Source organism: Lolium perenne, chromosome 7, assembly GCF_019359855.2.
Source record: "Lolium perenne isolate Kyuss_39 chromosome 7, Kyuss_2.0, whole genome shotgun sequence".
In the NCBI taxonomy this organism is placed as follows: domain Eukaryota; kingdom Viridiplantae; phylum Streptophyta; class Magnoliopsida; order Poales; family Poaceae; genus Lolium; species Lolium perenne.
In genome coordinates, this window is record NC_067250.2 from 313,220,944 (window position 1) to 313,237,935 (window position 16,992).

At 46.1% G+C, this 16,992-nt stretch overlaps 1 protein-coding gene and 1 long non-coding RNA gene across 2 annotated transcripts; one reads left to right on the top strand and one right to left on the bottom strand.

Annotated features, from left to right (window-relative positions):
* Positions 1-10,433: 10,433 nt before the first annotated feature.
* On the bottom strand, positions 10,434-12,097 carry LOC127311401 (uncharacterized). Its single transcript, XM_051341825.2, has 5 exons — positions 11,887-12,097; positions 11,565-11,717; positions 11,232-11,363; positions 10,962-11,147; positions 10,434-10,866 (listed from the first exon to the last, which is right to left on the bottom strand). Exons 1-5 carry the CDS (start codon positions 11,932-11,934, stop codon positions 10,639-10,641), a joined length of 747 nt encoding a protein of 248 aa, XP_051197785.1. The 5' UTR covers positions 11,935-12,097; the 3' UTR covers positions 10,434-10,638.
* Positions 12,098-14,684: 2,587 nt separating this feature from the next.
* LOC127311399 (uncharacterized) lies at positions 14,685-16,722 on the top strand. The gene is made up of 2 exons (XR_007857697.1): positions 14,685-15,034; positions 16,315-16,722. It is a non-coding gene; the product is annotated as an uncharacterized lncRNA (long non-coding RNA).
* The last annotated feature ends 270 nt before the right edge of the window (positions 16,723-16,992 follow it).

Consider the following 16,992-nt stretch of genomic DNA (forward strand, 5'->3'; position numbering starts at 1 on the left):
CAGTGTTGCTTCCGACAGCGGGGGCGAGGTGCTATAAACGCAGGACGGCGTTGCTTCCGACTGCGGGGGCGAGGTGCTACAACAGTGGTGTTAATGCTCCCTGTTAGGAGGCTGTTATGTAAAAAGTGATGCTAAGATCATATGATTTTGTTGCTACAATTGTTCTGTTTGTTTTGCTAAGTTAGTACTGAAATTTTGCTACGATGTCTCCGGCGAGTTCTCGGCGATGTCTTCGTTGAGATCGTTTTTTCTATAATACCATATAATTTTATCTACAAACATTTTATGGTTTTGCTTCAATAGTAATTTTTTTGCTATGTTATCTCCGGTGAAGTCTCTGATCTCCGGTGATTTCTCCGCCGATGTCTCCGGTGAGGTTGGTCTTTTGCTAGTAGCACAACTTTTTCGCTACGCGCTCTCCGGCGAGGTCTCCAACGAGTCTGCAGTGGTCTGTCCGGCGAGCTCAACTTCTTCTTTTTATTTTGTAGGTAAACCATTTTTTACTACACTGAAGCAAAAACGGAATTTTTTTTTCTACTCGGCAGCAAAAAGGACACGTGTCAGCACGGGAACTAGGGCCTGGGAAATCAAATCTCCGGGGATTCCTAGCACTATCTAAAAATAGCACTGTCCAAAAAAAAAAATGCCACGCGCCGCATCGAAGTACATTCCAAGTTGTCACTTTTGTGTCTTTTGGTCCACCGTGTTAAAATAATATTGAGAGAGAAACGAGAGATAGCAACAAATGATTCAACTGTGGTGTTCCATTGATGATTCACAACTTATATACAAGGGGAAGGGACGCGAATATGGGTCACATCCGTTGGAAGAGGTGTGAGGAAGAGTTGTGTCTCTTGACCAACCAATCAACATAGAGAATTACATGAGGGAGGATTACCCCTTTAATTAACCTATTAATTAAATCTTAACACTCCCCCTAATCCTTCCTTGTCCTTGTGCTTGGTCATCTCTAGAATCATCTTTGGAATCATCTCCTCTAAAAACCCTGTGGGAAAAATATGAGGAGAGTAGTGTGTATGATATGTTGCTAAAACTCCTTTAAACCCAGTGGGAAAAACAAGGAGAAAATGATGCAACATATAATGGTTAGATATGCTGTTAAAACTCCTTCAAAACCCAGTGGGAAAATAAGGAGAAAATGACACAGCATTTAATTGGTATCGTCTCTTTGTTAACTCAATATGAGAAAAACCTTGTAAAAGGGAAAAACCCATAGAGTTTAGAGAACAATATATGTCGTATATACTTTCCTAAAAACCCCGTTGGGGAAAACAGAAAATATGACATATCATCTTGTGTTGATATTACCTCATTAAAAACCTTGATGAGAACCTGTGTAGTAAACTCATAAAGGGAAAAAGAGTGTAATATGATGCTTTGAACATGATTGATTCAGGAAGATACTCCCCCTGATTCTTGCAAATTTAGAAGCCGTCGCATACCAATTCCATAAAATACTTCTGGAATGTTGAAGCTGGTAGAGACTTCATGAACAAATCAGCAACAGTATTGTGTGATTTGACTTGCTAGATGTTTATTCTCCAACTCTTCTGAAGTTCATGGAGATAAAACAATCTAGAGGCAATATGCTTAGTGATATTGCTCTTGATGTATCATGTTTGCATCCATGCAACACAAGCAACATTATCTGTGTAGATAATGTTTGATGGTTCAAGAGAACCAATACCACATGACTTATGTATGTGGTTTATCATTCCGTAAAGCTACACGTGTTGACGCGGCTTTGTATTTCAGAATGATTGGTAGGTGTAGTCACCGAAGTGTCAATTCTACCAAGTTGGTACACACTCTGGGGATCATTCAAGTAGCCAACATCAGTGTATCCTGATGATATTGGAGTTCAGATTGCTTTGAAATTACAAGAATATGTCAATTAATGTGTCGTGCCTTGGAGATATCGAAAGATATTCTTGATTCCCAACAAATTGTGTTGGTGGGTCCAATGGCACTGAGATGTGGAACTTCAAGTCCCAACATCCGTTCTACATCATCCCGTGGTTTGAGTGAATCTTTCTCTACGTCTAGAGATTGAACAACCGGCATGGGAGATGGATATGAATTGTCCATTTTAATTTTCTCCAATATTTATAATATAGGCAACTTGGTGTACCATAATACTTGAGTGAAGTAGCTCGACTTGTAATATCAAGCACTGTTTGGGTTTCACCAAATCCTTCATCTCAAATTCCGTCTTTTAGATGATCATGCGCTTAGTGATTGCAAGAGTAATCCTTGTGTATAACGAATACACATGGGTAATCATCATTGTAGGAGTAATCCTTGTGTACAAGAAAATCACTAGGTCGGTTGTACCAAAATATACCGACAACAATAAGTCATATTCTGACTTAAAGATTTTACACAATACATGTTGCATTTGCATTTTGATTCGGATTAAGATTCCATCGGGAACCAGGCATGTCCAAATCTAGTGATCCACATGGATATGTAGTCACTACATCTATCAACTGCATAGATAGATGATTTTGTACTGCAAATGATACAATGTATCGGAAATAGAATTTCACTCGCATCTTCTCCGCATCAGTAGGTTCCTTCCCGCGAAAGCGCAGTTTGGAACTGGTCTTATGAACCTCATGATTGTACTCCCCGACAGACTTGAAGTCCTGGAGTCGAAGATGTGTCCAATCATGGAATGCATCAGGCATGACAACTGCCTTCTACTGTTCATACCTCGTTTTGAGGGCCTAAAACAAAGTACTAGGGGATTCTTCCTCCAGGTACTCAGATTTGAGATCTGGATGAACATGGTGCCTTATGATGTACAAAGCAACATATTTTTTTTTGGTCATCTGTCAGCCGGGAGTGGAACTTCCGGAGCATGGATTGCACGCACTAACCCACGGGATGCACGGGCGATCTAGATGTCCATGGCCCATATAGGATAGTTGTGGCCGTTGAGAGCGATTGCATCAAACTCTCGATCCATCGTTCATCTATATAGTAAACCAGAGAATTTAATTTACATTCGGTAAATTAAAATCCATCATGGTTATGTGGTAATGAACTATGCAAAATAAATGGAGTTTCAAGAAGTGGACTTGAACTCATTAGTGTGAACCTCAAATTGTTAAGTATGAAACGTTGTAGATAATCTCCAAAAGAAATTTTAGAGTAGATCTAGCAGCATTAGCGGAGTATAAGATACTCACGCTTCGAATGCCTTATGTCACAACTTAATTAAATGTCTAGGAGAGCACATAGGCAATCATAATGTCAAGATGACAATATGTAGGCTTAAATAGCAGGTGTAGATAAATCTACACACTACCTCGTGATCCCAAAACATCAATTTGAAGAAGTCACTTTAAATTTTGCATATCAATTCGTGCTCGTATCAAGCCAAAAAGCTCAATTAAGACGATGAATTGATTTTATTCGCGAGAAATAGAAAATCTCAACCGCAAAATAAAAATGTAATTAATCTCAACATGTCGCACACATGGAAATATATTACATGCATACATAGTACTCTACAGATTTACAGTACTGAATTTTAAATACTGTAATTTAAACAGAGTCTATAACAGGAAGAAAATTACTGCTAGAACTTGCTGTTAGAAAGGGAATCTGCTAAGATGCCGAAATAAATCAACTAAATTAATAAGCAGAGAGAAGCCGCATGTGGTGTGCCGTGCTGGGCTTGGACTCTCCACCACTACTATTACTCTATTAGCGTAGTCCCTGTACTGTACGGGAGGATAGGATAGGAACTGATCGATCCCCAAATCCTCTACCGAAACAGCAACAGCGACAACCACACGCGACGTCCTCCGGGGCTGCTGATGCAGCGGGGTTCACCAGCGACGAGCGGCGCTCCGGCCGCCCTCTATCTCGACAACCGCGGGGGTCGGAGACAGAAGCCGCTGCGCGACGATGCGGACATCGCCGAGCGCGGCGCTGGTCGAGCCAAACTTGAAGACCGATGTGGGCGACTGCCCAACCGCGTCCCCGCCGGCAGCGGAGCCGTACCCGTGCAGGGGGCAGATAACCCAGCCGTGCTCCGAGCACCAGAACGCCGGTGGCGGTGCTCGCGGAGCGACGGGCGCGGCGGGCGTTGGCTGAGGCGCGACGCCGGTCGCCGGACCGGAACGGCGGCGGTTGGGGAAGTTCTGTCGCGGCCCATGCCGTGGCGGCGCGCCCGGTATCCGCCGGCCTGGCGGCGGCCGATGTGGCCGCCAACGCCGTAGCGCCGGCCGTCGAAGCGGCGGCGTTCTCCAAGGCCGCTCATGCGGCGACGAGCGACGAAGTGACGGCGGCCTGCGAACCGAAGGACGCGGCGACGAAGGTTCAGTGGCGACTCCAAGCAATTTTTCTTACCAATTTGCTTGTTCTTCCTCTCCTGTTCGTCTCTTTTCCGGCGAGTTCGCCGGCGAACTTTGGCTCTGGATTCGCTCAACGGCGAGCGTGCTGATAACGTGTTAAAATAATATTGAGAGAGAAACGAGAGATAGCAACAAATGATTCAACTGTGGTGTTCCATTGATGATTCACAACTTATATACAACTCACTTGCAGGTACAACCGAATGATCAAGTCAATGCAGGCAACTCACTCCAAGTACCAGGGAATACCATTAGGTATGATCTTGCCATAACTGGACCTAAAGTGTATTCGGATGCAGCATGGAAAAAGAGAAGATCTCCAGGAAGAGAAAGGAGCTTGACTACAGGACTAGGTATATTTTGTCAATTCCAAGAGGAGCAGAGCACCACAAAAATTTTCATCCAGGCCTCCACAACGACAACGCCATCTACACTTCAAGCAGAATCTTGTGCACTTCTCCTCGGTGCAAAGGTCGCAGTACTTCTTAAACTTCAGCAGGTCACTTTTCTCACAGATAATTTATCTCTTGCCAAAGCTGCTGCTACCAGCACAACATCTGACCCACAAGTTCTTTGGGAAATTCGACATCTTATTGCTGAGTACAAGGAGGCCTCCAAGGCACTATCGCCCAAGATTTACCATATTAACAGGGATTTAAATGAGGCAGCGCATAGTTGTGCACAACAGGCCATCAGGCAGTCAATGTCTGAGCCTATCTTTAGTTGTGAAAATTCGGCTCATGCTAGAATGCCTTGTCCGACTGCTATATTGCTTCAGAACAAGGTCTTCCAAGGCATTGTAATACACGCTGTAATCTGTTCATGAGCTGAATAAATTTGGTGCCTCTGGCGCCTTTGCTTGTTCAAAAAAAAAAAAAAAAAAACTTATATACAAGGGGAAGGGACGCGAATATGGGTCACATCCGTTGGAAGAGGTGTGAGGAAGAGTTGTGTCTCTTGACCAACCAATCAACATAGAGAATTACATGAGGGAGGATTACCCCTTTAATTAACCTATTAATTAAATCTTAACACACCGATCAATCGCAAGCCAATCAGAAAACCTGCTCGCGCGTCGCGATACACTAGGCAAATAAGATAGGGAAACCCATGGGACCCACGCACTGAAACTCAGGCTTGCTTGCTGACGAGGCCTAAAAAAACGTCATCCCGGCGGTCGACCATGAATCCGGTGGCCGTGGCCGCGTAATTAATAAACTCCGTCATTTCAAAAAAAAAAAAATAAACTCCGTGATATATCGTCGTTCCAGCGGGACCCACGCACTGATACTCAGGCTTGCTTGCTGACTAGTGATGATGCCAAAAAACCGTCATCCCGATCGACCATGAACCTGGTGGCCGTGGCGGCGTGGCCTCGTAATTAGTAATAAACTCCGTGGTCTCGTCGTTCCGGTGGCCATGGCAATGAACCCCATGCATGTGGTTGTCGTCCCGGCCGGTCGCCGTGGCAATGAACACGGTGGTGATCGTGGCCTCACGATGGGGAGGGGTCCTGGCGTGCCACCAGATGAGTCTCGTACACTTGGGCGGTACATCAGCTCTGCTTCGACCATGCTACCCGCCACCGCCTGCACACGCGGGCTTGACGCCTACATCATGATCTCAACTCGCCAGGCAAAATCACAGAGTACTGACGCGCTAAAAATCGGTCCGTGGTTATCGAATCATGCATTATCTAGTCCCGCGGAAAGGAGAAAGGGAGGGGAAACTCCAATCAGCGATTAGTTGTGAGCGCATCTTATTTTTTTATGACACTTTTAAGTTTTCAGTAAATGCAAACTGTCGTGCGGGTGCTACCGTAACGCCATGGAGAAGAAGAAGAATGATCACGAGGCGTCCTTGCCGGGAGCGAAGAAGGGGGAGAAGGAGGTGAAACCACGAATCAGGGTGGCCCTTTTTCTTGCCCCCGTCGCCCGGCTGCTCTACGACAACTGGCAGCCGTGTGAAGGCTGGAATGACGTGCACCTTTTTTCGGGTGGCGCCTCAGCATTGCATGGGTTCCCCGTGCCCGTCCTGCCGGTGCCACGGGCCGTCCCCCGCGGCTCGGAGAGATCTAACACACAAACGCCCTTCTCCCGCCGGACCTTCGCGGCCATCCCGACTTCGCCGTCGACTCACCCATGTGGGATACGTACCACCACGAGTATGGAGTGCTCGATGATCGGCGGAAGGCGGCGTTCCTCGGCGACAAGGACTACAACTTTCTCCCGCCGACGCCATGCCCGCGCCGGCTGTTTCAGCATACACCGCCACCTCCATCACCACCTCCACCGCCGGCCCAAAAAAAGCGGGACGATGTGGCACCCCCGGGATCAGGGTTAGACAAATACCAGATCTTCGTCTGACATAAGCCTAACCTAGAGCTCGAGAGACTACAGTGAGAGAATCGGTAACACAACAGTGACTCTATGACTCAAAAGTAATACAAGCTCATAACTGAGCGAAGAACCAAAGCATACAAGCAGAGGTCACTGACCTGACATACATCAATCAACGGAAGCGAAGTTATGCTATTAGACATAGCAACATAGCAAAAGGCCTAGGAGGCCAGGAGCATAACGGCGACGTCCCAGCCCATAGATTCCATGCTGCCACTTGGGAACCCGAAGCTACTCGTCGATGTCGACTAGAAACCACCATCTGTTGGAGCGACTTCGTCTGAAACAAGAGCATGCAAAGCTGAGTACAGGGACTCAGCAAGACTTAGTACAACCTTTTAGCAAAGCGGGTATGCGGGCTTTCTGTGGAGCTTCTTTTGCGTAAAGCCAGTTTTCCTTTGATAAACAGGAGGGAGAAGAAGCTCGACTACTCAGAACCTTTAAAAAGGGATAAGAGAGCGACATCTCTATCTCTATTGATCATCATATTGTATCCACCAATCTTCCTCATCTCGAACCACTATCCTCGGATCACCCCCTCAACACCGGAAGAAGGTGTCCGTAAACACACATTGTTTGCCAAGTTTTACGATTAGGTTCATGTTCTCTATGATCTCCACGTCCGTTCCCAAGTCGTCCATAACCGTGGACACGGCTTTTCGAAAAGATTCATAACCCTGCAGGGGTGCACAACTTTACCCACACGCGCCAACCGACTCTTAGTGCCAACGTTTAAGCTCTCTTCCTTGGAAAGCCGGCAGAGGGTGGTTGACCACGACCTTTACCTTGTTGTCGCCGAGACCATGAGTCACGCGCTAAGGATTGTTCCGCCGTAACGGGTCAAGTCCCGAAGTCGGTCCTTAACGATGTGAGGCGAGGTGGGTTTCCCCAGGGGCCGCAACCCCCAGCCACCACGGCCACGCTTACCTACCTGTTATGTACCTTTTCCCCCAAAGCAGAATGCAATGCATATGTCCAGATAACGCGCAAACTATGTGACTCATGGAATCTACTAGGCAAGTTAGTGAGTCGAGAGGGTACCATAATAGGGCCTCGTGTGGTTGTACGCTCGGTCTTGGTTCAAGAGGCGAGAACTCGGTTCCTAGGGTCGGCAGAAACGAAACAACCCACCACATCCCAATGTGGCCTCTCGTCTGAGCCTTTAATCATGTTTATCATCATCTCCATACTTACCACGTCAACCTGTCATGCTAGATTCATTTCATTGTAAGGCTCCAGTCCGAAGACCGGAGTAGTAGCGTAACAAACTAAGCATGGCTAAGCATAAGAGATAAAGGCTCTCGCGACGCACACATGCCACACCTAATTATGCTAGGAGCAGTGGATCAGGGTATCGAGGCTACAAAGGTCGGACATGCAACAGATAGGGTAACTCTATCTATCGGTAAAAGACAGTTGAATCGCATGCAATATGAAGTAACCAGAATGAAAGAATTTGTAAAACTTATATGAACCAGGCTAGGGCTTGCCTTTGTCCCTGAAAAACCAATATGGATCTTCGATACTCTTGTACTTGACTTGTTTGTCGGAGGATGAGTATTGATCTTCAGAGTGGTTGATCTTCATCGTCTCAGACTCGTGCGCTATCGATCGCGAAGAAGCAAACACCGGAAAGGTAAAGGAACAATCAACACATGGCATAATGCAATGCGCATACAAGAATGATGACATGACATATTAAAGATATTGAAGTTGACCCTAATACATGCTCATCGATTTAAATGGAGTTGGGATGCATAATACATTGCATTTCCATTAACCCCACATATTAAAGAGATGGGTTCATTTATTCTCCTATTATAAACAATGTTCAAGTTTCTTAAGCATGCATGAGAATGATATGAACATATAAATCTTGTTTTTCTAAACGTTTTGATACATGGTTTGTACTTTTCGGACAAAACATGAATTAGTTACGAATTTTATACGCTTGCGCATTTCCTGAATTTCTGGAAACATGAAAACGATTTTCAAAGAATGCAACACCTAAGTTATTCTTCTTGGCTTAGAGTTTTGGGAGTGACCTGGTTCAGTTGGTACATAAACATATACGTACAAGCACACATGACCAGCGGCTGGAGCTAAACTTACAGTTTGGAACCAAAATGATCATGTACATAAAAAGGCTACATCAGATTTAAAATTCAGAGTATATATTACTGTATTTTTAGAGATCCACCTTCAGTTCTGAACTTGTTTTTATACATCAGTCAAATATTTAGTACTAGCAGATGACATTGAATAGAACAAGTGCTCACAGGAAAAGTGTTGTGTGTAGCTAAATATGAGTATATGTAAACTGTGCTAGTTGTCATGGCAAAACGCTGAATCTGGTACGTATGCGCAAGACCATAGCATGCAATGAAGCTTTTTCTACTGTAACCCTGAACGAAAATACACACTAGGCATGTGTGGTTACAAATATCAGTACGATCGTTGCTTCTAGGATTACACAAACAAGCAGCAATCAAGCAACAATCGTGCTGAACATGGGCGTGGTCACATCCATCGGTACCTGAACGAGTGGATGCCTAGCTTAGATTTTGGATGGCTCGCTCGACCAGGAGCGCGACGGGATGGCCGGCAAGGTCGGAGGAGCCTGGACGGCGCCGAATCGACGCCGGCGAGCGCTGCCAACTGCGGAGAAGACGAGCGCGGCCACGGCGATTCTGGGCCTCCCGGCTCGCGTGGCTTGGCAGGAAGGACGAGGGCGACACGGCGGAGCTTGTGGGCATCTCGGACAAGTGCGGGGAGGCGCGAAACGGCGGGGCACGGCGGCGGCCGGAGCTAGGGTTTGCTCGGGCGCTGGCAGAGAGGGAGAGAGAAGAGAGGGCGCGCGAGAGGAGAGGATAGGGTCGAGGAAGAGGGCGTCGGCGGGGTCCTTATCCTCGCCCAGGGAACAGCGGCGGCGCGCATCACCTCGCCGGGATCGACGGCCAGAGCCGCACCAGGCAGCAGCTTGGCTGCCTGTAGGTAGAAGACAAAGGATTTTTATGTATAACCCCCTGCATTTGGCTATTTTCCCAGAACTTCGAAAATAACACTAAAACCATTGGTATTTTGCTATTTGAACTCTTTTGAAACCCAGCAAAATGTCCCCAAACTTTGTATAAATATTTTGTGGCCTTCTTAGATATATTAGAGGGTGCACACATATTTGTTTTGGGGTTTTCAAACATTGAACACATTTCAAGATAAATTAAAATATAGAAAGACTTGCATAAACCTAGGGTTTCCACTTTATTATATTTGCAAATTTTTCTTAATGCATTTTACATGATGCTCATGAATGCACAAACAAATTCTAAATGAGGTTTGCTAAACAGGGATGTTACAGACGACTCCAACGACTTCGTTGCAAGCGTGTTCGACGAGATCCAGATAGCGCATCAGGAGGGAGGCAAATCAAGCTGCCAAAGGAGCTGACTGGCGAGGAGGCGACAAGGCTAGCCCTCCTCATGTCGGAGATGCCGCCGCCGCCACTGTACGCCATCGAGCGCATGACGACATGCGTGTCGGAGGAAGACACCTTCAACCTGGCGTTGCAGTCTCAGTGCTATAAACAACATAATAGCTGAGAATATCACTATAATTTATTGCTGAAACTATAATTTAGTTTCAGAACAACATAGATGCTGAGAACATCATCACTATAATTTATTGCTGAAACTAAATATTCTCAGCAGATGGAATTCCCCGTCAAATGCAGGGATCCATTTCTCTGTAATGGCACTAAACCCGGATTCAATTAACTACCACAACACATAATCTGTAAGATAATCATGCGAAATGGGTGTGGCCATCCATCCATATCCACAACACCGGAGAGGCTAAGCCAGCGATGCCACGACCACCTTGACCTCTTCTTCTTGCACCTGCTGCCCAGAATCCCCGCTTCCATATTTCTCCATGGCAACTGGGGCAGCTTGCTCGCCTTCCAGGGTGGAAACCCCACGGTTCTTCCTGATCCATTTGATAAACTCAAACTTGATGCCGGCAGTGTACGCAAGCCAGCCGAGCTGACAAGCTCCGATTGTCACGGGAAGGCTGTTGCCCTCCTGGGAAAACAGAGTACAGTTGCAATTCATCATTGAGCTCGTGATTGATCGAACAACGGAAATGCAAATAACTAAGGCAGCGACGCCGAAACTACCTCGACATGTTCATCTGCCACCTGGTCCCCAGAATCACGGCCTCCATTGCCCCCCGTGGTAGCTCCGGCTGCCTGCTCTGTTTTCCTGGCAAAAAGTCGAGGGATCTTGATGAACCATTCGACTACCTTGTACACGATCCAGCCGATCTGACAATCTAAGATGATCATTGGCGGGCCGCTCCCCAACTATAAACGCCAGATCAAGATAGTACTTAATTAATTCTTCAGTCCTTGATTAATCGAACAAGGGGACCAAGCATGGTCACTTACCAAGAGAAGAATCTTATTTGCATCCCAGGGGTTTTGTATCAGATCGAAACATCGGAACATGCTGATGGGCGCCTCCCACAATTTCATGAGCAGATCTAGGAGCAAGTGCTCGTCGCCTCCATCCTGCTTTATCTGTGCCACACACATTTTAATGTACAAAGTTCAGTAATTCTTGCATGTCCTATGTATATTCTTATCTGCTTTAATCGTATCTTATATATATATCTTTGCTCCGAAATGTAGGCCTTTTTAAAAAGGTAGTTTTTTTTTCGAGGTTGATAAAAAGGTAGTTTATAATTCTAAGGAGGCTTATATTTAAAACAGATGTAGTACCTGGGTGTATATCAGCAGAGCAACCTCAAGCCACACAAGGAAACAGATGATGGAGGGAACAACAATAGCGTGCCAAGCGTGATCCATCGGGATTACCATCTCATAGTGAAGCAAGCAAACTCCAAGCGCCAGTAAGGTCGCCATTCCGAGTATCTGCAGAAAATGGTGCAAACTGGGTAGTTAAAGTTAGGATTTCCAGCAATGTTTTTATTGCCGGAATATAATTTTGTTAGTGGTGTGAGTCAACGGGAATCCCATGCTGACTACTGGTATATTTAAAGTAATACACGTTATGCAGAGGATAGAATGGACCAAGTCTTACCTGTGTCGCTGCCCAAGTTTTGTTGATCGTTTTGAGATAAATCATCATATTGCAAAACGTAATGCATAATGACACCAAGAAACACTCGAAGGCAAACTTCAGAGGCCGATCGGTGTGAGCAGCATGATACGCAGTGACGAACAACAACTTGGAACAGGTGACCGAATTATCTAGCAGAGAGAAATTATCGGCTATCTCGGATCTTGAATCGATGATCCTGAAAGGTATACATGGGGACACCGTAATATCGTAAGGTACAAAAACTAGCTGGAGAAGAAGCTCGCGGAATTCTGTTTCTCATCATTTATTTCATACTTACGTCTGTACAACGCGAAGCACAAGAGCGGCGATGTTGAACGTGGTACTGATGATCTGACCGGCGACAGATGTAGCTCCAGCTCCCACCATTTCCTGCAGATGTATTGCACATAAAACAATGTTTAGTTATATTCTTAAATAATAGGGTCCGTCATCTGTTGTGTCGAATGGCAAACATTTGAACAGATTATTCAGAGGCTGGGAGAACGGTAAAACAGAGCTCGAATTCATCTACGCGCTGTGCAGAGCTAAGGTAGCACAATCATACAAATTCGAGCCCTCTCTCGACCAAGTGAAATCCCTTGCTAATTTATTTATGGGAAAAGAATCTCCTGTGGCAATATTTATGGGCTAATCAAGAAATGACAGTGCAAACTTTGGAAGTAAAAAAATGTCACCAGAAAAAAACAACTGATAAAGTATGATGCCGCTGTGACTTGTGTTTTCAACTTTCCTCATCCCACCACCTTCCTAGATTGGGCTGGCAGTGGCAGCCCATGCTCTCACAGAGCGGAGCGGAGCCACGGATTTCTGCGGAGCAGTGCGTTCCCGAACAGGCCCCTAATCTAGCGCCAAAGCTGAAAACAGTTCAGCTCAAGGGCAAGGCAATAAAGTCAACCAATTCAGGCTCGTGCTGTTCTTTCGATTATAGCTGCGTGCTGCGCGCGCGGCGGCGCTGCCTGACGGCGACGTTGAGTGAGGGCGCGCATGGCGGCTCGGCATGGTGCGCGCGCAGCGGCGCTGCGTGGGGGCGCGGCGGCGGCGCTGCTTGAGTGGCGGCGCTGCATGGTGTGCGCGTGGCGGCGGCGCTGAGTGGGCGCGCGCATGGCGTCTCTGCATGGTGTGCGCGCGCAGCGGCACTGCGTGGGTGTGCGGCGGCGGCGCTGCTTGAGTGGAGGCACGCATGGCGGCGCTGCATGGTGCGCGCGTGGTGGCGGCGATGCGTGGTGCGCGCGCGTCGGCTGTGCTGCGAGCTTGGGTCATGCCGGCGTCGATTGTAGGATCCGGAGGAAGAGAACACAAAAGTCACAGCGGAAAGAACAACAGAAGATCGCAACAAATGCCAAAAACTAAAAGAACGCGCCAAAAAAAAAGACGACATGCACTGGAAGCACGTGAGCTACATTTTGCCACCTTGTGGCGATGCATCATGTCCAACCGGATTAATTAGGAGCCAAAGAATGAGAGAAGCAGCGGAAGTACACGCAGAAAGGGGAGGAGGTATAATCACCTTCGTCTCCAATTCCGGCGGGGCACGTCGAGTAGTTTCAACTCGCCCTATCTCTCATTTTCTATATATTGCAACACAAACGGTGGTGTTTTAATATAGCAGCTAGCGGAGCTTCTGGAAGGGAAGGTGATCAGTGGTAAACTAATAATAAGCTTAGTCGTCGCAGGCTCCGGAGCATTCGTGTCCGAACTTCCGAAGGTCGGCATCATGTTCAGAAGAGAAAGTAGTTATACTCAGTTATACTACTGATAATCTATAACCTGAGACTTGCTTGTTTTCTACATGGCATTCTATTTTTCTTTCAAAGTTTCTTGTTTGTGCAAAGTGTTAAATTAAAGGCATCTGCTAGTGCCAGCACCATTTGGGCAGCTACCAGATTCTTTGTGGCCTCGAAAAAGTATGAACAAACTTCACCGGTTACCTTTCCACACAGGCCTAAAAAATAACTAAAATTAGCAATTTTTGGTACATATTTCTTGCTCCTCCTTGATTTTTGATCCGAGTTGAAACTGGTTAAGAAAAGATCCATGCCGCGGAGACACTTCTCTATGGTAAAATACTAAAATGCATGTCCAAAGCAAAGTGAAAATAGACCCTGTTTCTTGCGGCAAAAATATATTACTCCTATTTTCCAAGGAATTGGGGCTATATATGTTTCTTTTTAATTATCTTCAGTGGCACTGTATTCCTTTGCACACTGTTTTTTCTAATCCAAAATTTGGGAACAAATTACTGTATGAGGTATTTGTTCCCTAATTTTGGATTCAGCCAGTCGAATGTAGGGGGTACCCGTTCGTGGTCTCTGCGGTACGAGGCGATCGTCGACACCTGTCGGTAGCTGGTGACCTGGCGTGCATGTTGCGTGCTGCGTGGCTAACTTTTTCAAAGGTGCCTCAAGCCAGTCATACGCCAATTATGAAGCCGTTCTGCAAACAAACGAAAACCATGACCAGCGTTCAAAAAAAAAAAGAGCTGTGTTACGGTGATTGGGTAGTACTACAGAGTACTACCAGGTACTACCGTCGCGATTATTTATGTCCGTCCGATGAGCCTAATTAATTTAATTCTTAAATTAACATCTCGAGGGGTATTATGGTAACTTCACACTGGAACTGCCCCGCACGACCAAACCTCGTGACCACTCCCTCGCCAAACGCGCCACCCCTGCCTCGCCTCCGTTTCTTACCCTTAGCTGTCGCCGCCGCTCGCCGGAAGTGGAGCCTGCTCGCCGGACGCGCAGCCTCTCGCCGGACGCGGACGCTCCAGCCCTGCCTAGCCTCTGTTTCTTACTCTCACCCGCCGCCGCTCGCCGGATGCGGAGACGCTCACCGACGCGCCGCCGAATCAACGCTCCACCTCCGCATCCATTTCTGCACTGCGTCTGGATCGCCTTACTCACTTTGGAACTAGGCATGCTCGCACTTGAGATCGTCCAGGTCGTGCAGGAAGTTGCACGAACCTCTCGGCAGATGCACTGCACCGGAACCGCCGGGGATCTCGCATTCCGAACGCAGGCAGTGGCGGCGGCCGTTCACTCCACCGCCACGTTCGCGCCGGCGATCTCCACCTGAAAGTGCAGAGCTCCTCAAACACAGCTAGGTACACATTCAACCCAAATCAGCTTGCATTTTCTGGGATTGTAGTACGGGATCATGTCATATATATGTCATATATCAGGTGTTTGTGCAACATGGATGCCCTTATTAGTATTCACAACCATAGGAGTAGTATTTTCTTACAGGAAACATCTAAAGATATCTACTCTACGAAACGACCAGAAATAGTAATCAGAGTCCATTTTCTTATTGCCATCCAACAACTGATTTTTTTTTAGAAACAGTAATCAGAGCTAAACTTGTCACTAGATACCATATGTACATGGTTAAATTTTGCAATATTAAGTATTTCTGGAGAAATATTAGTGAAGAAAGGAATAATTCTTTGTAATTTTGGAATCCGTGAGATATGACTGCCATGCCATGCTCTCCTGCATGTTCTCAACATATCTCTCCCCTTTTGCTTCCTAGAGACACATTGAGAATTCAACATTGTATTTGCAATCAGGGAGAAACAGAAAAATCACCAGTTGAGAAATAGAAAATGATGTTACGGTCCAGATAAATTTTCAGAGATGTGTTATAGTATAGGACCGCTAGAAGTCTAGCACTAAGAGGCAACAATGAGGTTTACTAGATTATGAGCGACACTATTACAATACCGTGAGCTGTGGAACTTGAGTCACGCGATATGTTTCTTGGCAGCTGAGTTGTTGAAGCATATGAGCATGTGAAGATGTTTCTGAATGTACAAGCTGACATGAAGGAATCATCAAGTGATCACAAGGAATGCATGAGGTATGGTTCGGTGCTGCCACAAACGACGCCACTTGATTCTGGAGAATTGGAAAAGATTCTAGATCATGTGCATGTCCAAGGCCGAGGTGCACCGAAGAAAGGACTGAAGCCAAAGAAGCGGAAAAGATCGAACTCAAAATGCGGCTACTGCAGTGGAGGGTCACAATCGGCGTAAATGGACCAAGTGGGTAGAGGTTGTAAATTAGACAAAAGGTTATTTTTGCATGTGGTTGACTTGTGAATATAGTGAGTGGAATTAATTGTCTTTTTGTTATGCAGGACAACAATCTGGTAGAACCTTGTTAGCTGTCTACACTTTGAGCTTTGTCTTAGGTATTTTTTTTTTAAATAATCCTGGGTGATTACTTCAATTTTGTTGTTAAGTTCTGAAAAGAAAAGTGCAGACACAAAATTGTGTGATCACCTTCCTACTTCGCCTTTGGTCCTTTGAAATTTCGAGTCAAGGGAACAATGCTCTGAAGATACTGTAAACCACTAACCATGACCAGTGTTGCTTGTGTGCAGGCGATGATGATCTTTCGATCCAATAAGGGAGGCTAATACCGGAGTCTACAAATGCTTCTTGGCAATGTTTTCTAGAAGTTTTATACTACACTGCTCTTAGCAATGTTTTATCACATTTCCTACAGCCTGCATAAGTATTCTGTAGCTCGGGGGTTCTGGGAAGAATGCTAAGGATCATGCTGAAACACGGGAATGATCCGTTTGCATTGCAAAGGATGGCACAAAATGTGCTGATACCAATTGCCTCTTCTTACAGGACCATGTGATCTGCAAGGCTTGCCTGGAGGACTGCCCCGGAGCAGTGTCATGCCATAGTTTTAGTTTACACATCCACAGAGTTTTACAATGAATATGTTTTCATTTAGTACCATTCTCTGTAGCATGTATGTGAGTTCCCTAACTTTTTAATTCCCCTGGATCCTGGGCTGTCGCTGCATTCTGCTGCTAGTGTTGGTTTCAGAATCCTGAACAACCTGGCCGTCTTGCTGCTGGTGGATGCTGGTCATTGTTTGAAGGACAAGCAGACGACAACTTCCATGGCGACTACCCATCTTCCTCCAATTTCTCATGCTCCTGCTTCAACACCCGATTCGTGGTTGGGCGTTCTTCCATCACCTTCCAGTCTATATCCTCACGCTTCGACTTCACCTTCATTTACATCTACTCATGGATACTTTT